The sequence below is a fragment of the Aspergillus uvarum genome, assembly GCF_003184745.1.
Source record: "Aspergillus uvarum CBS 121591 unplaced genomic scaffold BO82scaffold_4, whole genome shotgun sequence".
Classification (NCBI taxonomy): Eukaryota; Fungi; Ascomycota; class Eurotiomycetes; order Eurotiales; family Aspergillaceae; genus Aspergillus; species Aspergillus uvarum.
Genome location: NW_020291301.1, coordinates 813443 through 832362, shown reverse-complemented (window position 1 = coordinate 832362; position 18920 = coordinate 813443). Strand labels below are relative to the sequence as shown.

The 18920-nt window shown below is 57.4% G+C and overlaps 9 protein-coding genes across 9 annotated transcripts; 4 read left to right on the top strand and 5 right to left on the bottom strand.

Moving 5' to 3' along the window:
* The first annotated feature begins 11 nt into the window (after window positions 1-11).
* mfsA (glucose-inactivated glycerol proton symporter STL1) lies at window positions 12-2225 on the top strand. Its single transcript, XM_025638419.1, has one exon. The coding sequence runs from the start codon at window positions 120-122 to the stop codon at window positions 1737-1739; it is 1620 nt and encodes a 539-aa protein (XP_025496545.1). The 5' UTR covers window positions 12-119; the 3' UTR covers window positions 1740-2225.
* Window positions 2226-2569: 344 nt separating this feature from the next.
* On the bottom strand, window positions 2570-2939 carry BO82DRAFT_273684 (RidA family protein; the record flags this gene model as incomplete). Its single annotated transcript, XM_025631066.1, has 2 exons — window positions 2570-2725; window positions 2817-2939. Coding segments are annotated over 2 exons (279 nt in total), but the record flags the coding sequence as incomplete, so codon positions are not given.
* Window positions 2940-3645: 706 nt separating this feature from the next.
* On the top strand, window positions 3646-4744 carry BO82DRAFT_326571 (flavin reductase family protein; the record flags this gene model as incomplete). Its single annotated transcript, XM_025632924.1, has 2 exons — window positions 3646-3670; window positions 3724-4744. The coding sequence occupies exon 2, from the start codon at window positions 3728-3730 to the stop codon at window positions 4742-4744; it is 1017 nt and encodes a 338-aa protein (XP_025496543.1). The 5' UTR covers window positions 3646-3670; window positions 3724-3727.
* A 466-nt stretch (window positions 4745-5210) lies between these two features.
* Window positions 5211-5787, top strand: BO82DRAFT_248624 (YciI family protein; the record flags this gene model as incomplete). Its single annotated transcript, XM_025630854.1, has 4 exons — window positions 5211-5317; window positions 5371-5426; window positions 5528-5691; window positions 5755-5787. Coding segments are annotated over 4 exons (360 nt in total), but the record flags the coding sequence as incomplete, so codon positions are not given.
* Window positions 5788-6138: 351 nt separating this feature from the next.
* On the bottom strand, window positions 6139-7075 carry BO82DRAFT_371217 (pyrroline-5-carboxylate reductase; the record flags this gene model as incomplete). The annotated part of the gene is made up of 2 exons (XM_025637253.1): window positions 6139-6980; window positions 7039-7075. The coding sequence occupies 2 exons, from the start codon at window positions 7073-7075 to the stop codon at window positions 6139-6141; spliced, it is 879 nt and encodes a 292-aa protein (XP_025496541.1).
* Window positions 7076-7501: 426 nt separating this feature from the next.
* Window positions 7502-10025, top strand: BO82DRAFT_273357 (Zn(II)2Cys6 transcription factor; the record flags this gene model as incomplete). The annotated part of the gene is made up of 7 exons (XM_025631053.1): window positions 7502-7683; window positions 7759-8060; window positions 8110-8654; window positions 8716-8895; window positions 9033-9218; window positions 9301-9481; window positions 9544-10025. 7 exons carry the CDS (start codon window positions 7502-7504, stop codon window positions 10023-10025), a joined length of 2058 nt encoding a protein of 685 aa, XP_025496540.1.
* Window positions 10026-10184: 159 nt separating this feature from the next.
* BO82DRAFT_428772 (uncharacterized protein) lies at window positions 10185-11672 on the bottom strand (the record flags this gene model as incomplete). The annotated part of the gene is made up of 1 exon (XM_025640474.1): window positions 10185-11672. One exon carries the CDS (start codon window positions 11670-11672, stop codon window positions 10185-10187), a length of 1488 nt encoding a protein of 495 aa, XP_025496539.1.
* BO82DRAFT_428771 (FAD-dependent oxidoreductase) lies at window positions 11671-13738 on the bottom strand. The gene is made up of 4 exons (XM_025640473.1): window positions 13365-13738; window positions 13023-13291; window positions 12549-12937; window positions 11671-12453 (listed from the first exon to the last, which is right to left on the bottom strand). The coding sequence occupies exons 1-4, from the start codon at window positions 13676-13678 to the stop codon at window positions 12037-12039; spliced, it is 1389 nt and encodes a 462-aa protein (XP_025496538.1). The 5' UTR covers window positions 13679-13738; the 3' UTR covers window positions 11671-12036.
* Window positions 13739-14268: 530 nt separating this feature from the next.
* Window positions 14269-16331, bottom strand: BO82DRAFT_119036 (uncharacterized protein). Its single transcript, XM_025629861.1, has 2 exons — window positions 16175-16331; window positions 14269-16125 (listed from the first exon to the last, which is right to left on the bottom strand). Exon 2 carries the CDS (start codon window positions 16115-16117, stop codon window positions 14375-14377), a length of 1743 nt encoding a protein of 580 aa, XP_025496537.1. The 5' UTR covers window positions 16118-16125; window positions 16175-16331; the 3' UTR covers window positions 14269-14374.
* Between the last annotated feature and the right edge of the window lie 2589 nt (window positions 16332-18920).

Sequence of the window (18920 nt, the reverse complement as noted above, 5' to 3'; positions counted from 1 at the left end):
CTCTCCACCTGTTTTTTTTTTTTTTTTTTCTCTCTCCCTTCCTTTCAATTGTCACGCATACCAACATTCTTCCTCGATTGGTATCCGTTTTGAAAGAAGGTCGATCTCTCTAAGTCAACATGTGGACAACAACATGTGGCTTGCGGGGCCGCAAGCTCCGCTTGGCCATCACCATCGTCTCTGTCCTGGGTTTCTCACTTTTCGGTTATGATCAGGGTCTGATGTCCGGTATCATCTCTGGTGATCAGTTTACGTCCGAGTTCCCTGCCCTGGCTACCGGCGCTGGCAAAGATGACAACCACGTTTCGGTCCTTCGCGGTGCCGTCACTGCCTGTTACGAGCTCGGTTGTTTCTTCGGTGCCATCTTCACTCTCTGCTTCGGTGAGCGCATTGGTCGGACTCCTCTGTTGGTTGCGGGTGGTGTCATCATGACTATTGGCGCGGTCATCTCTACCGCCTCCTACGGCAACAAATGGGGTCTGGGCCAGTTCGTCGTGGGTCGTGTCATCTCGGGCCTGGGCAACGGCATGGACACGGCCACCATCCCCGTCTGGCAGTCGGAATGCTCGAAAGCCCACAACCGTGGTTTCCTGGTCTGCTTCGAGGGTGCCATCATCGCCGTCGGTACTTTCGTCGCTTACTGGCTCGATTTCGGTCTCTCGTACGTCGACACCTCGGTGCAGTGGCGCTTCCCCGTTGCCTTCCAGATCATCTTCGCCGTGCTGGTCACCGTCGGTGCCCTGATGCTCCCCGAGTCCCCTCGCTGGTTCGTCATGCGCGGCCACGACCAGGAGGCGCGCGAGGTGCTGGCCGCGCTGAACGACCTCTCCCCCGACTCCGACCAGGTGCTGGCGGACTACAACCTCATGAAGGCGGATCTCAAGGCCACCCAGGACAACAAGGCCAGCTTTAAGACGCTGTTCACCTTCGGCAAGACCCAGGAGTTCCAGCGCATGATGATTGGATGCTCGGGTCAGTTCTTCCAGCAGTTCACTGGCTGCAATGCCGCCATCTACTACTCGACCCTGCTGTTCGAGACCAACCTGCAGATGGAGCACCGTCTCTCCCTGGTGCTGGGCGGTGTCTTCGCCACCGTGTACGCGCTGGCCACCATCCCCTCCTTCTTCATGATCGAGAAGGTCGGTCGCCGCAACCTGTTCCTGATCGGGTTCCTGGGCCAGGGGCTGAGTTTCATGATTACCATGGGCTGCCTGATCGACGACACCACGTCCAACTCCAAGGGTGCGGTCGTGGGTATCTTCCTCTTCATCGTCTTCTTCGCCTTCACGACCCTGCCCCTCCCCTGGATCTACCCCCCCGAGATCAACCCCCTCCGCACCCGGACCATGGCCGCCGCCGCCTCGACCTGCACCAACTGGATCTGTAACTTTGCCGTCGTCATGTTCACGCCCGTCTTCTCCTCCTCCAGCTCCTGGGGCATCTACCTGTTCTTCGCCCTGATCAACTTCATCGCCATCCCCTTCGCCTGGTACTTCTACGCCGAGACCGCCGGCCGCGACCTCGAGGAGATCGACATCATCTTCGCCAAGGCCCACATGGAGAAGAAGTGGCCCTACCAGGTCGCCAACGAGCTCCCCAAGCTCACCGCCGAGCAGATCGCCCAGATGTCCGCCGAAGTCGGTCTGGACATCCCCTCCCACCAGGTGGCCCACGAGTCCGAGAAGGCCGAGCTGGCCCTCAGCAGTGGCGAGAGCCAGGAGCGCAAGGAGACCTACTAAACCTGAGACCTTTTGCTTCGCACCAACAAAAATTAATCACCAGATACCCCCCCTCCCCTTCCACCCTCCCTCTTCCCGCATTTATACATGTACAGTCGGAGCCGTGTTGCTTTGAATTTGCAATCGATTACCCCCGAAGGGTTTTTCACTTTCACGTGGAAATAAGCCCCCTTCAATGTTTGATGTCTTTCACTTTTTGATTTTTGGTTTTTGTTGTTGATATCACAAAGATTCTCCGCATTGGCTATTGCTTCTTTTTCTTGGGAATTGGTGATTTGACAATGTGTTTTATGACGACTCCGCCTATGCCACCACAAAGCTTGTGGGCACACGTGTATGGAACTTGTTTTTCTTGTGGGGAGTTCCTCTTGATCAGTCATGGGGATGAAACTTCTTAGATGGTATATTGGTATATAGATATCCTGTGTTCGTTGATAGAGGAGAGACAGCTATCGGCAACCCAATGCATCTCCTGTGCCATGTGACACTTTGTGCCTGTTCCTGCGTAGACTCTAGCTCCAACTGCGCAAGTTGGAGTAGGCTTTTCTGTATTTTTTATTGTTTTAATCACTCTTCCTTCTGGGCAGATTCTAGCTGTCGTATCTGTCAAGAACATTCCCTGTCCTTCCTCATTCCTGGTGCTTGAAGGTCCCCCCACTATAGTGCATAACTTCTCGGTCGCTTTTGTTTTTAGTAAGCTCTCAACTCAACTACACTTGAGCTGAACCCAGCTCAGCTATCATCTCGCTTCATCACGGCCATTAATCCGACCCTCTCTTGCACAGGTGACCCGATCCGGCAGTTCCACCTATTCCAAGAAATCACATCCCCTAAATCACCGCGAAAAAGTCCACCTGAATATCCATCCCAGCCGGCAACTTGGACACCTCCACTATCGACCGAGCCGGCCGATGCTGGAACGCCGGGTCATACACTTTGGTGAATTCGGGCATGATGCTGGCATCCGTCATGTACACCTGTTGTTTCTCCAGTCGGACAGATACTTAAACACACACACACACACACAAAAAAAAAAAAAAAAAAAAAAGGAACAAAGCAGGACTCAGAACTCACAACCTTAATAACCCGATTCAGCCCGGACCCCGCCTCCAGGAGGAGAGCCTCCGAGTTTTGGATGATGGCCTGGGTTTTCTCCGTCACAGACCCCTTAATCAGGTTCCCTTGGGCGTCGGCCGGGATCTAGCCGGAGAGTCAGACGTGGTTACCGGCTTTGATGGCTGGAGACTGGACGGATGATGTGCTGGTCAGCACGGGTACTAATGCGTGTTCACGGGGAACATAGGGGACGTGCGTAGTGGGAGAAGGCTGGGATTCCACGGTTACTGGGAGCTATGTAAAGGCTAGTGTTATGGCTGGACTGGACTCACGCGCATAGCATTTGTCGGTGTAGATACTTGAGACCGTGGTTTTATCCCGGGTCGCTTGGAGAGGGAGCACGTTATAGCGCCCGGGGTGTATGGACGCTCGGAGGGGCACTCGACAGGTGTTGGCAAGGGAGGTAGAGAGGGCGCGACGGAACATTTTACTCGGTTAGTGGGTACGCAGGAGATTGGGCAGGGTAAGGGGCTATATGCTTAGCTGGAGATATAGGCACTTTATGACAGTTTAAAGAAAGAAAATCTATAAAGTTGATATGCCGATCGGTATCGGGGTCCTCCCCCGATGCCGTGCCGATGGAGAGACCTTAAAGATCGGCCCCGCCCGCCGACTCGGGTTTCTAAGCAATCGGAGGCAGTCGGCTTGGCTTCTTGAAGAATCCATTCTGGAATTTATGCCGCATTCTCCCTTTCCTTTCGCCGGCGGCCTTCATTGCAAGTGACACTGCCCGCTGGACAGGTATTTGTGAATCACCACCAACAAACCCCAATGGCTACAGCCGCAAAGAGAGTCAGTCGACTCTTTACCTCAAGGTCAGCCTCCCATCATCCCAGATCCACAGCACATCCACTGACAGGATAGCCAGACCTATGCATCTCACTGGGACGCCCGCCCTCCGCCCCCTCAGTCAAATGCGATTGAGTTCCTCAGCAGCAGTAGCAGCAGCAGAAGGAGGAGCAGGAGCAGGAGCAGCCTCATCCTCCTCTCCGGATGAAGCAGCAGCAGCCACCAAAGCAGCGCAAGCCAACTACAAAATCGTGCAAGACATCTCCAACTTCTCGCAAACCGAAGCCAGCCGCGCACCCTTCGACCACACGCCCACCCCAATTGAGGTAACCCGATCCCCCTACCCAAGCTGGACCTACGGCCAAGGCGTGCCGGATAACGGCGCCAGCGCCAGCAAACTCCACCGCGAGATCGACCCGTACGCCGCCTCCCGCCCAGCCATCAACAACTACCGTCTGCTGGTGTCAGGCATCGCCCCGCGACCCGTGGGCTTCCTGAGTACCGTCTCCGGCGACGGCACGACCAAGAACCTGGCGCCCTTTAGCTACTTCCAGGTGGTCGACCACGACCCGCCGCTGTTCATCGTGGGGTTCTCGTCGCGGCCGGGGCGCGCCAAGGACACGTACCGCAATCTGCAGGCGACGGGCGAGTGCGTCATCAACACCGTCTCCGAGGGGATGATCGAGGCCGTCAACGCGACGGCCATCGACGCCCCCTACGGCGTGTCGGAGTGGGAGATCAGCGGGCTGACCGAGGCGCCCAGCTCCACGGTCACGCCGTCGCGCGTCCGCGAGTCGGTCTTCTCGGTTGAGGGCCGGGTGCTGGAGATCAAGGAGTTCGCCGCCCACAGCCCCGGGATGAGTGTGTCGGCGGTGGTGTTGATCAAGGCGACGCGGTTCTGGGTCGAAGAGGGGGCCGTCGATGCCGAGGGGAGTCATATTGATCTGGAGAAGTTGAGGCCCGTGGCGCAGTTGGGGGGTGTGGCGTACGGGCGCATCACGTCGACATTTGAGCGGCCGCGGACGAAGTGGGAGATCGAGGTGGAGAAGAGTGAGGTGTTGAGGGAGTTGGAGCGGAAGAGTGAGACTGAGAGGCGGTAGCTGGTGAATTTATGATACCATGAGATTGGATTAGATGTGGCGTTAGAGTAGTTCAAGTGTTGACCTTATAGAGTTCTGACAGAGGGTTCGATGTCGTTACTGCTTTATTCACTAAGTACGATAAGTCAATGTCAAAAATGTAATGATTGCAGGAAAGCATTGCAACTGAAGGTATAGAAGTCAAGCATATCGCCAGAAGGGGTAAAATGGGGACAGCCACAGCCACAGCCACAGCCACGACCACCCCCGCCACATCGGACCCCCACTCCGACTATCGGAACGCCCTTTTCGGCCGAGTTTCCCCGCGTTTTCCGCCCACGCGTCCGCGTCGATCAACAATTCATGCATCTACTCAGTGTATAACCTCAACCCAAACCATTGGCCGTTCCCCATTCCATACATCCCAACCATCAACATGTCCCTCCTCCGCCTCACGAAATCCTTCTCCTCCCCTCTGCTTCACCGCCACCTCCCCCTCCGCACCCTAGCCACCGCACCCCCCAAGAAGAAAGAATGGCTCTGCATCCTCCCCGACAAGCCCAACGTCCTCGACCTCCGCCTGCAAGTCCGGCCGTACGTCTTCCTGGACCCAATTCCCCTGCCACATAACTAACTCTGATCCATAGTACGCACTATGCGGAACTCAAGCCCCTCATCGAGGCGGGAAAGATGGTCGTTGGCGGTAAGTTGTGTCCCAACCACTAATCGTCAACCCAAATACGCGCACGCATGCAGTGATGCTCTTGTGCTAGGCGCTTGTGTGCGCTAACTTTCGGCCTGCAGGCGCGATGGTCGACGCTCACCCGGAAGAGGGCAAGCTCCTCTCCTTCAAGGGGAGTATGATCGTGGTGACCGGGGAGACGGTGGAGGAGGTGCATGAGCTGATTAACAATGATATCTACGCCAAGAGTGGGGTGTGGGACTTGGAGAAGGCGCAGATTATTCCGGTATGTTGGCTTTGGTTCTTTTGAAGGGGCTTGTGATGATTATGTGGCTGATTCCGGTGGTAGTATATTTCGGCGGTTCGGGAGCCGTTGAATAAGGAGTAGATCTGATTGGCTGAGGCTGCAGGGTTCTTGGGGAACTGGGCTTACTGGTGAAGGGTTTTTGGCATAGTGTTTGGTACTTTCTGTGAGTGGCATAATAGAATGCTTGAGGGGATTGGCTTTTCTCGTACGGGGCTTGGGTTCCAATTTTTCAGCTGGACCAGGGACAGGGCAGATGCTATACAATCATATACCCTGCACACTATATTCAGATGGGACCTCATCAGATCATATAATGAGCTTAGGGCCTACAGACATGGGATAGCCATGGGGGGGGGGTTGTAGCTGAGCAAGTTCGGTAGATGAGACACCTATGATGTCTATTGAACCCGGTCTATCTAGTCTTGTCTATTGCTTCTTCTGCAACTCATGCAAATGCCGCGTGCCGTTGATGATCGCCTCAGCGAACGCACTGCGCACCCCGGCCTTCTCCACCGTCAACAGGCCCTGAATCGTGCACCCCCGGGGCGAGGAGATACTCTCGCGCAGCACCGCCGGATGGACGCCGCTCTTGAGCAACTGCGCCAGCCCCAGCAGACACTGCGCCGTCATCTCCGAGGCCTCCGCCCGGCGCATCCCCTCCGCCACGCAGCCATCGAGGATCCCGTCCACCGCGACAGAAAACGGGGCCAGCATGGCGACCAGCATCGACCCCAGGTCAAACAGCTCCGACGCGACCACCTTCACCTGCCCCAGCTGCGCGAACATCCACTGCACCACCTCGCGGTTCGCCGCCGCACACTCCGTCGGTAGTTCCACGACAGTCATCGACTCGCGCACACTGGCCGCCACGTTGGGGATCGCCCGCGCCACCGACGGCCGCGCGGACACCTGAACCTCGGCACTGGCATACTCGGTGATATACCCCGCCAGCACGGCCGGGGTCTTGCCCGCAATCACGCTGATGATGAATTTCTCCGCCAGGGCGTCGGCCATCCCGTCGGCCGCGATGACCGCCTCCACCAGGTACGGCTTGCACCCCAGCATGACGTAGTCGGCCTCGCGCACGGTGGCCAGGTTCGCGTCGGCGCGCACCTCCACCCGCGACCGGTCCCGCGCGTACTGCTCGCGCAGTTTGTGGGCGGACTGCTCGGTCTTGGTGCAGGCGATGATGCGCCCGAACGGGCTGGTGGTCGGGTCGGCGCGCGTGGCGTCGAGGATCCCACTCAGGATCGCGGAGCCCATGTTTCCTGGTTGTTTGGTTAGTTTTATTCGGTACAAGTGTTGAGGTGAGGGGCAGCTTGGTACCGCATCCGATGATTGCTAGTGTTGATTGAGGAGCCATGTTGTGAATGTGTTGGTGTGTTGTGTGCGTCGGTTGGGTACATGAATGAATCATCGAGGATAAGTGGGCGAATTGCGAATGTTGGTGCAATCTCCGGCGGGGTTTCGGATGGCCGCTCCGAAATCGGGGCTTCGTGTGATAAGCAGTTCCGTGCGCTGGGTATTCCAAAGATAAGCAGATATCACATTGGTGTATAGTCTATCGTTCACCTTCTAGTCTAGTGTCATAAGCTATTCTTGTTGGCTCTCTTCTATGGAGTCGAAGCAGCAATCGCCCTCAAGGATTAGTCAGCGATCTCAGCTCGGCCTCAGGCTCCGGCCTCCTCCGACTTTTTCTCTCCGCGCATCAACTTGTCGGAACTATCCTCCGACACGATGATATCGACATGTCTCTTCGCAATTCAGAGCAATCAAGGGTGTATAAAAAATGTCAGAAGGCGTAAGTAGCTGGGATATCTGTGGAAGATATGAACTAACCCATTTCAGCTGCGTACGATGTCGTTCCATGAAGGTCAAGTGCTCCGGGTCAAATCCCTGTGGGCGTTGCGCCCGGAGCAAGAAACCATGTCACTATGCAGTGGAGGAAGCGAGAGTCTCGGTGCCGGAGAGGTAACCTAATAGCTACGATGGTTTCTATTAGTCAGTGGCTGATGGTGCGAATGTAGCTACCTGCGTGATCTTGAGCGTCGCCATAGTGCGGCTGCAACTGTGCGTTACGCCGATGTACGCAACTCGACCGAAGACGGAGACTCGTTCGTCTTCTCGCATCCATCGGTTCTGGAGGATCAGGATGAATGTTCGGGCTTCCAACCGCATGTCGAGGCCAACCGTAGGTCGCCTCTTCCCTCCTGACCATCTCGTACTGACACATCCAGCAGCCCCATCGGAGCATGATTCCCAACCAGAAAGAGACGGACTGCGGTCGAAGTTCTCTCGAAACCCTCTGGTAGAATACTCATTTGCACAGTCTCCGGACGGACGATTCTGTGAGCTGCCTGCCCACCATTCACGCCAACAGCATTAACCCAGAATCAGGGTACATGGGTCCCACCTCCTCCTGGTCCTTCTGCCGCCGCGTGCTCGCCCTGCTAGGCAAGCATGTCCCCGACGCCAACTGTCCCCCGGACCCATGGAACGTCGACGCCTCAGCCTTTGCCCTAAAATGGCGACCCCTGCCGATGGACGAGGTGCCTGAAGTCTGCCATTTACCCCCGATCGACTACGGGCTGTATCTCTTCCACACCGTCAAGTACTACCTGGGGACACTATTCTACATCATCGACAGCCCTTCCTTCCTCCGCCACCTGCACGAATTTTACACCGACCCCGGCACGAAAGTTGTATCAATGCGTCTGTGGTACGCGCAGTATCTTCTGGTCCTCGCTTTCGGGAAAGCCTTCCTGGCACAGAATCACCCGCCGAATGCGCCGCCATCGGGGTACCAGTACGCCGCGCGCGCGATGTCCCTTATGCCGGACCTGTCGGGGATGTATCCCAATCCGCTGCAGTGCATCCGTACCCTGACGCTCGCAGCGTTGTACTTCCAGTCGATCGATATGCGCGTCGCGGCATTTCAGCACGTGTGTTTCCTCCCTCTTCCCTGGTAGTCTATACGCACTGTGCATAACTGATAAGGGATAGATCGGCTTCGCCTTCCGCTTCTGCATCATCGAAGGCATCCACCGCCACGTCCCGGAGGAGCTGGACGGGGCGGAATTCTCGCACCGCTGCCGGACCATCTTCTGGATCGTCTACATGCTGGACCGGGAATTCACCGCCCTAATGGGGGCGCCCAGCTCCATCCGCGACGAGGACATCACCGTGCGGCTCTTCAGCGATGGATCGGTGGACGAGAAGACGATTACCTTCCACGTGCGCCTCGCGAGACTAAACGCGAGGATCCTGACGAGTACATTCACTCCCAACCCTCTTCATTCTTCTCAATATACCTGACCAAGGAAACTCCAGCGGTGTACGGCGTGGGACCCGACTCCACCGGCACACTCATCAAAGACACGCAGGCCATCCTCCGGGATCTGGCCGAGCTCTCGCAGGACCTCACCGTGTTCCTGAACGCCGAGTTCCCCGCGGCATTGAGCCGGGCGTCGCGGACGGCGACGCGGTTAATCCTGGGGTATCACCACGTACGCGCCTCCATCCTCCCCAGCCTGTCCATCCCACTCCCCAGATCAAAGTCTCCAAACAGAATGCTGACAGCAAGGCAAGAGCATCGTCCTCACCACCCGGCCCTTAGTCATGTGTGCGCTACACACGCACATCGAGCGCGCCTCCTCCCGCGCCGCCATCAACCTCTCCGCCACCGTCGCCTCGCTGCTCCAGTGCTGCGTCGAGTCCGCGCTGACGGTGTTGCAGACCCTCCGCACACTAGCGGACGAGGACCTGATCGGTACCCCCCACCCCCAGACCCCCAAGAGTCTCTGGCCCACGCACATGCTAACGCAAGCGAAGAATCCTTCCTCCCCTTCCAGATCGAAGACGCCTTCGCCTCCGCCTTCATCCTCTACGTCATCCAGGCCATCGCCCCGGCCCTGATCCCGACCGAAACCCGCTGGACCGAGCACATCGATTGCGTGCTCGAGAAGATCGTCTCCAAGGGCAACCTGGCGGCGCCGATGCGGCGCGCCGAGCTGGAGAATCTGCGCGTGATGATGGGGCCGATTACGCCGGTTTCTGTTGGTTGTGCGGGATCGCCTGGGGAGGTAGAGCGGCAGGGGCAGCAGCAGCAGCTACAAGAACCTGGCCATGCTGTTGCTGAGGCTGTGGGTGGTGGTGGTGGTGGTGGGTTGAACGTCGTCCCGCCGCACGATCCACCTACAGACTGGGAATGGGAGTATCTGGCGATCCACTCGACAATTGGGCTGGGGGTGGAGCCCCGGGAACTGATGGATTTGGCGGATCGGTTGGAGGGCGAGATTGGGGGTGGGGTGTAGGATCATTGTGGGATTGACTTCCTTTCACGGAGAATTATCGTACAGATAAGGCTTACGCTGGAGAATGCACTCCATCGCGCCCATGCATCGGCTTATACATGGAAAAAAAAAAAAAAAAGCCCCGTTCACCCTCAATTCATGATTAATGGAAGCTAAAACCTAAACAATCATCCCCTCCAACCGCTTCAGCCGTCCCCGGACCTGCTCGATTTCCCACTCAATCTCCTGCCGCGGCGCCACCCACACCTTCAACTTGAGGATCCCGGCCGACACGACCAGAAACCCGATGGACGCCAGGGGCGCCCACTGCCCGACCTGCTTGGGCGTCTCCTGGGCTGGCCCGTCCTCGTGGATGTAGTACTCGATCCAGGCGACGAAGGCGAGCACGGTCAGGGGGCTGATAACGATACTAAACACGACGGCGAACAGGATGCACAGGTCGGCCAGCAGCCGCACCAGGGAGCCGAGGGTGTGCAGGTGCAGGAGGCAGGTGATAGCCCGGGGCGCTGTAGTGGCGGTCGCAAGGGTGGCGCGCGTTTTCTCGAGGATGCTGCTGTTGCTTCCTCGGTTCTCGGTGGCTACACCCTCCTCCGCGGTAGTAGCGGGATCCCCGTCGGGATTCTTGGGGGATGTGAACGAAGCGGCATGCACGACGGCGAACCAATCCGCGCGAAACCCTCGGGCGATGGCGGCGCGCTCGCGCCAGATGGTGCGCACGCGCGAGGAAGGGATGCGCGAGCGGTACGGCAGACACCGGAACAGGAGGAGGAGGACGTTGATGACCAAAGTCAGCGCGACGAGGCTGTAGATGTAGCGCTCGGAGTAGAGGATGCGCGACCAGAAGGCGGAGCGCGTGGTGTGGTCGGCCGCGGTGTCAGTGTCGGCGACGGCGGCCTCAAGCGCGGACTGCTGGCGCAGCGGCTGCGTCGTGTTGAAGCACGGGTAGTAGCACACCGTCGCCAGCGAGTTGAAGAGCGTCGTGTTGCTGAAGATCGCCCACACGCTGCTGTTCCACGACGGCGTCTGCCGCTGCCACGCCTGCCACCCGTCGCTGGACACCGTCGCCTCCGGCGGGAAGTAGTCCGGCGCGCAGAAGGCGTACTGCGTCGGCGTGTTGCGCACGCGCGGCCAGTAGATCAGGGCGCTGATCGTGCCTGCCAGCATGAGGGTGTGCCACAGCGAGAAGAGGATGAAGCGCGCACGGGAGTGTGTGAACGCCCGCGACCAGGTTTGCAGGGGCAGGAAGATCAAGTAGGCCGTTACTACGATGGCCAGGACGGCGTCGGCGTCGAGGTCGATGGTGGCGGGGGTGATGGGGAGGGTTGTGGTGTCGGTGATTAGGGAAGGGAAGGACGGGGTCAGGCTGGCTAGGAGGGCTGTGTCGTTAGGCGAGATGTAGGGCAGGGTTACTGGGTTTGAAGGAGCATTTTGCGGTGGGCTTGAGACCAGGATGAAGGCCTCCAGAGCGGCTGTTCCCGCGTAGGTTGCCGCTGCGCCCAGAAAGACGTCGGAGAGCCACCCCGTCCATCGGGTCACGCAGGTGGCGAGCAGGAGAGCATAGAACAGGTAGCGTGGGCACGAGTCGTACACCGTGCTGATGGGGTAGGTGCACAGCACTTCCTCGGCCACGAACAGCGGGGTGCTCATTGGTTTGGGTGGTGGTATAACATCCTGGGGTGGTGAGGTGAGGTTGAGGTTGAGGTTGAGGTTGAAGTTACAAAATATGTCAAGTTCAGAACAAAGAAGATTTGCAGGGTGAAGATACATGACGTCATGACCCGGCATAAGCTTTAGGCTTTTTCAATGAAACTCAATGTGGATCAGGAACCATTCCACGTACTGAGTGTCAGGGCATCCATGTCTTTCTTTTGCTCCATGATGGTCATGGTGGCGATCACCTGATGCCCCCAGCCCTACGGCGTACCTCGGGATCATCGCTCTTATTCCGCCCTTGTAACCTCATTGAGGACAGATCATTAGACCACAACACACAAGCTTCGCCAACTCGCCGCTACAACTTAGCCTCCACCCTCCCCAGCCCCTCAGTCGCACGCTCAACCTCATCATCAAACGGCACCACCCTCTTCCGGTACGGAATCGGCAACCCGCGCAACGACACTGCCCCGGCCAAATACTGCTTCCACCGGCGAAACGTGCCCAGCGCAATGATCTTGGGGAACACATGCATCGAGAAATGCTTCAGCTCCGGCGTCTCCATCGCATCCGCACGCTGCTTCTTCCCAGACGCCTCCATCATGTCTCTAGCTCTCGGGGCACGTAATACCTGCATCTCCTCGAACATCGCCTCAATTTCGTCGCCCGTCATTCTCCCCGTACCCCCATTCGCCAGCCCTTTCACCAGACTATTCGTCAGCGCAGCCACGCTCTCGATAGCTTGGTTGCCGCCTTGCCCGAGCACCGTCGTCATCTACCCCATCCCCAACGGTATCCTCATTAGCCCAGTCCCAACCCCACTCTCCCCACACCTTTCCAATCTGTAGTTCCAAGAGAAGGAAAGCTCACCTTATGCGCCGCATCCCCAACCACCCCCATCCTCCCCAGATGCCATCGCGAATACACCCACTCCCGCAGGGGCGTATACACCGTCTCCGCCGGCCCAGCACTCATCAGATCCGCCAACGTCACAGTCGGTGTGAGTTGATCGCTTGCATGCGCGCGGAGCACCCGCGCCTTATCTGCGGCATCATACTTCGGGATCTCCGCCCCGTGGTGGATGGCGCCCCGGTTCAAGAACAAGAACCACCAGGAGCGGTTGGTGGGGCCGGAGGTGCCCACGATGTAGGACTGGTGGTCGCCCAGGATGAATTGGAGGGTGCTCTCTTCGCCTTCCTGCGCGAGACCCGGGTGGTATGACGAGAGGCCGAAGATGCAGTCGTAGGTGGAGGGGATCTCTTCACCTCGGAACCATTAGTCAAAATGGGGGACAAGATGCAGGGTAAGGATGGGGGGGAGGGGGGGGAGGGGGGGGAAGCATACGCTCTTCTTCGGAGTACTCCTTCCCCAGACCGAGCGCGGTGGCCCGCGAGACGATCGCCTGCCGCACGGTCGAGTGGGTCCCGTCCGCGCCGACGAGGATGTCCCCTCGGTACGTGCTGCCGTCGGCGGTGGTGATTTCGACGCCGTCGGGGAGGTGGTGCACGGTCGTGATGCGTTTGTTCGGCAGGATTCGGGATTTGTCGGCGATGTGGTCGTGCAGCGTGCGGAGGAGGTGGTGGCGGTCGACCCAGATGTTTGGGTAGCCGTGTCTGTGCGAGTAGTGCATTAGATGATCGTAGGGTTCGCTTTGGGGCGTAGATAAGTCCCGAGGTGAGAGATTACCTCTCTGTCAAATCCTTGTCTGTGTGATCGACGGTGGCCAGGACTTGGCCGTCGGGCCCGCGGAGATATAGCCGCGACACCCCACTGCCTCCTGCCCGCTGGTAGAGGTCCTCATAGCAGCCCAGTTGGTCCAAAATGCGCGCGCCGTTCGGCATCACGAGGATGCCGCCGCCGCGTCGCGGGGCCAGATCCGGGTATGCCTCGAGGAGCAGGTAGTCGACGCCGTGCTTCTCCAGCGAGAGCGCCAGGGTGAGCCCGCTGATGCCGCCGCCGGCGATGAGGACTTTGCACGGTCGGAGATTTGAGAGTGGCATTCTGGGTGGGGATAAGTGTGATTGTAAAGGAGAATGGAGGTGAATTGAGTGACTGGGGAACTTGTGTGGCTTATATGATGCTGGAAGGATCCGGAGAGAATGGTACGACAAGGGGAGAGAGGCTGAGGATGGAGGCGTTGGTGCGCCGGATGCAAGCTGCATCGAACTACAGTCTTAGTGATAAGACCAGCCCAGATGATTCGTCTCTGCGATGAGGCTTGAATTCCTTTGGGGCAAGGGTTTGCCGGCCATAAGCACTAACCGCGCAGCACTAATGGTACAACCCCCCAATCGGAGGTTCTGGGATTAGTGGAGCCAGTCGGTCATTCGGGGGGTTTTTTTTACTGGTAGAGAAAGAACAGAGAACCAAGAAAGACGATTCCAAGCTGTGTGTGCATTGCTGTAGCAAGAGATTAGAGCAGCTTTTCCTAGCTAAAAATAACATGTCGGTATTAGACAGTCTCATGATCAAAACACAATTATAAACGAATGACTATAAGCAAAATTTCCTGATTCATCATCCTCCAACCCACTTCAGAAGGGAGTGAGTTTCATGCCGAAGAGGGATCACGATGGTGGTCGGTGATCCAGAGTGAGGGAGTAGTTGTTGTTGTTTGTCGCATTGACAGGTGTGGAATTGACTGTGGCCAAGTTAGTCTAGAAATCTCCCAATCCAAGAAAGAGGCGAAGCTCACCTCAAGCGCTGGCCGAGGCGTTGGCAGAGGCGTTAGCGCTGGCGTGTCCCGAGCCAGAAGCCTCCGCATTAGCGTTAGCAGTGGCAGAACCGCCACCAGTAGCGGTGGCGTCAGCATCAGCATTGGCATCAGCATCTCCATCAGCCGAAGCATTGGCAGTAGCGCTGGCGTTAGCATCGGCGCTGGCGTCGCCGCCAGCTCCCGCGTCGAGTCCTGCATCACCACCTGCGCCTGCCCCGGTGTCAGCACCCGCACCAGTGTCAGCTCCGGTATCAGCACCTACGCCAGCATCACCGCTGCCGCTGCCGCTGACGCTGCCGCTGCCCGAGACGCCAGCCGTGAGACCACCGCCGGGAAGGGAGACGCTGGTGGTAGTGCCGAAGGAGACAGTAGTACCGCTAGGGCCAGCAACAACAGTAGGAGTAGCACCGCCGGAGACGCCGCCGGAAGCGCCGCCAGAAACACCGCCGCTGCCAGAGAGGTCGCCGGAAGCACCGCCAGAAACATCACCGCTACCGCTGCCAGAGAGATCACCAGAAGCACCGCCGGAGACACCGCCGGAAGCACCGCCGGAAGCACCGCCAGAAACACCACCGCTGCCAGAGAGGTCGCCGGAAGCACCACCGGAAACATCACCGCTGCCGCTGCCGCTGCCAGAAACATCGCCCGAGGCACCGCCGGAAAGACCGCCCGAAGCACCGCCCGAAGCACCGCCCGAAGCACCGCCAGAGACACCGCCGCTGCCAGAGAGATCGCCAGAGGCACCACCAGAGACATCACCGCTACCACCAGCAGATCCAGTTGCAACAGGGGAGACTCCGACATCACCAGTAGGCGTGGCACCAGCGCTGCCGCTGCCGCTGCCGGAAACATCACCAGAGCCACCGAGACCAGCACCGGCACCGAGACCGGCGCTGCCACCGAGACCAGCACTACCGCTGAGACCAGCGCTACCACCGAGGCCGGCACCGGCACCCAGGCCAGCAGAGGGGGTAGCAGCGGCACCGGCACCGAGACCAGCGCCAGCACCAAGGCTAGCACCCGCTCCCAGACCGGCGCTCGCGCCAAGATCAGCTCCAGCACCCAGACCAGCGCTGCCGGAAGCACCGCCAGAGGCACCACCAGAGGCACCACCGGAGGCACCAGCACCCAGATCGGCACCAGCACCTAGACCAGCGCTAGCACCGAGGCCAGCACTAGCACCGAGGCCAGCATCAGCACCCAGGCCAGCAGACGGAGTAGCAGCGGCACCGGCGCCGAGACCAGCACCAGCACCAAGGCTGGCGCCAGCACCAAGACCGGCGTTCGCACCAAGACCGGCGTTCGCACCAAGACCGGCGTTCGCACCAAGACCGGCGTTCGCACCCAGATCGGCTCCGGCTCCCAGATCAGCACTGCCGCTGCCGGTGGCACTAGCACTACCGCTACCACTGCCGCCGAAGAGACCGCTCAGGCCGGCGCCCAGACCAGCGCCCAGACCAGCGTTCGCACCAAGGCTGGCAGCCGCGTTTCCTCCGAGTCCAGCACCCAGACCGGCGCTTCCGCTGCCGCTGCCGCTGGCACCGGCGCCCAGGCTGGCGCCCAAATCAGCACTGCCGCTGCCGCCCAAGCTGGCTCCCAGACCCGAGCTTCCGAAGAGGCTACCAGCGCCGCTGAGGAAGGGAAGGAGACAGGGAATGGGAATCGCATTGACGGAGACGGTCGAAGCGAGCACAGTCGCGGCGGAAACCTTGGAAACACGCATCGTGATTTCTGCTGGTGTCAGTCACTGGTCGTAGAGCACAAGTGGCGGTATACGTACCAAATTGAAAAGGTTGACAAGAGTGAGAAAGAAACAAGCTAGGGGGGTAGGAAAACGATTATAGCTAGATAATCGTGTGAGAACGAAGGAAATGCTACCAGAGCAATGTTTTTTTGAGGTTTAGGAGAGAGGAAAGAAAGAGAAAGAGAGAAGTGGATGAAGGATGATGATGGGAAAAAGAACAGAAACGCGAGGATGAAGACGCCTTTTATCTTGATTCTCGCAAGCCTTCGAGGCCGGATGAGGTTCGGGATGATCTATTTCGAGAATTGGCCATGAAACCCTTCGTGTTTGAGGGTCTGTGATCGTCCCAAAGGAGATCTCACTCTCTTGCCCGGACCACGACAGAAAGGCGAGTCCTCGCCAGTCGTGAAGCACCCTTTGGGTAAGGTGCCTGATCATCCTGGCTTAAAGGAAACCCTCGACCGTGGTTCTCAGACAGGGGTAGGCTAGACCGGGGTTCCGTTGGGATCACGATGCGGTCCATGTGTAGCCTGGACCCCTCTTGCGTGATGGTGACCTGAGGCCGAGCGGTCGCACAAGCACATCGTGCAATGGGGAATGGACCATCACCGTAGCAAAAAGCGAGGGGACCGGCTGGGGAGACTCCAAATCCGTCGCGTTGAAACGCGCTAGAGATCCAGGTTCTGCTTTGGTTCTGTATGGGTCTCACGAGATGGTCCGTGTGCGAACAACATAAAGAGCAACTACAGGCTATCAATCATTCGAACAGTTGCCCTGAAAGTAGGTTGTGGTCTCTGCTGTTGGCTCATGTTTGTCTTGATTGTGCTTGACACTGCCGAGAGGAGTGACACCAGCTTGAATGAAGCCAAAATGAGTTGTGTCTGAAGCTTTCCCGGATATGAGAGAGCAGACCGTGGGTAGAACACCTGCTGTACCGAACAGGAAAATCCAAACAATGGTTCCTAGAGCAGGCCGAGACGCGGGTGGTGGAGAAGGTCGGGGTTAATGGCCGACCCAGGACAAGTGGCTATTCTTAGTCTGTAGATTGGGGACGAAACTCAATTCGAAGAACATGTTTGGCTGGACTCTGGAGGAGGGACAATAGTCCCTGTCCCTCGAGGGTGTTCGGAGCCAAACTCGTCGGGCGTGCTTAGCACAGAGATTTTTCCCGACTAGGCTAAGGGAGCGGTCCTATCGCATCCCGAGTTCAATGGAAGGGAATCCTGCGCGGGTGGATCGACCGGAGAGCCTCCTGAGCTAAACCTTAAAGCTGGTTGCAAAAGAGGGTCGATGCTTGGTCGAAACTTCGATAGCTTCGGGGTTCTTCCCTACCTGGAGGGCTGCTCGGAGGCGGTGTGTCTGTGAGGGACTTCACATTCCCGCGGAAGACAAGTGTGGGTCTTCGTGATTGTATGAGGTAGTAAATTGGTCAATTCTCTGGTCGAACAGGTGTTTTCATCCACATCACATGCGGAAGGCTTGGTTGCTTGGTTTGAGGGTGCAGTTGAGCACTTGGGAGGCAGCTGTGAGGGAAAAGAATGATCCGAGCCTATTCTTGGGGGGTTCTTGGACCCAGAGCGCGAACGGTGGGGGTTTCATGATGAGACGATCGAAAATTGGGGTTGCTGAGAATCCGGGATCCTCAAACAACGGCGAGCCTCACTAGCGGCTGATGCTATTTTGGGTGGGCGAGAGGCATGAGCAGTGGGTTGCTCTGTTCGAGCTGGACGGAAGAGGAGATTGTTTCAATATCATAATGAATACTCTAAGCAGGATGTGATCATTTCACAAACACGTTCATGGAATGGGGAGGGGGAGATGGAGAGGGAATAAGGGGAAAGACAAGCAAGAAAGGGAAAAAGTGGAGAAAGGAAGAAAGAAGAAGCTCGGGCCGAGGGTGGATCGACCCTGGGTTCTGCCGCCCCCTTCCGACACTTTCAGCTTCACCTTTCAGGGAGACTCACCGTAGCCTGCCTCAATCGGGTAATGCTATGCACTACTCCGTAACCCTACTTTGGACCAAGGCAGCCACCTCTGCTTGTCCTTGGTTGGAAATGGACATCTGGGGAAAATTAATCCCGCTTCTATGTGAGCCATTCCACGTCCATGCCAGAAATGCATCCCTCATCAAACCTACCACGGACCGCCGGTCAGGAGACCAGTCACACACAGCACTCAAGAAAGATACTCTTCATGTAGCTCTACACTGAGCTTAGTGATATCTCTTTCTCGATGATTGATGTAAGGCATGAGAGAGTCTAGAAGAGCAGTTCATCCGTGGACATGATTGCTAACACGGGCCAGGCTAACAAATCTAAATCTTCTTCTTCTTCTTCTTCTTCTTCTTCTTCTTCTTCTTCTTCTTCTTCTTCAGTCTCGATATGTCCGTTTCTTAAAGCCATCTCCGCTGCGACTGCACAAAATCTCAACTCAATTATCTGTTCGCCTTACAGATAAACATACAGTACTTCCGGATACCGAAGTCACTACCTACACTCTTCGATTGTTTCAGCAACCCCGGGATAAAACAACACTAAGCCAATCCTGGCACGGATCTGGAAGATAGTTGAGCTGTGTATTGTAAGGCATATAATATCTTCGTCATATAACAACTGTCTGTAATTATAATATCTTTTTATACTATGTGTTATTTATCTACTATCGGTTCTAGGAGAATCGCAACTGCTGTTCAACTACTAATAGCAGCCAAATCACAAGAATGGCCCCTAATCTAGCTTAATCCACGCTTGATCTTATCCACAATATGTTGATTAATAGGGAC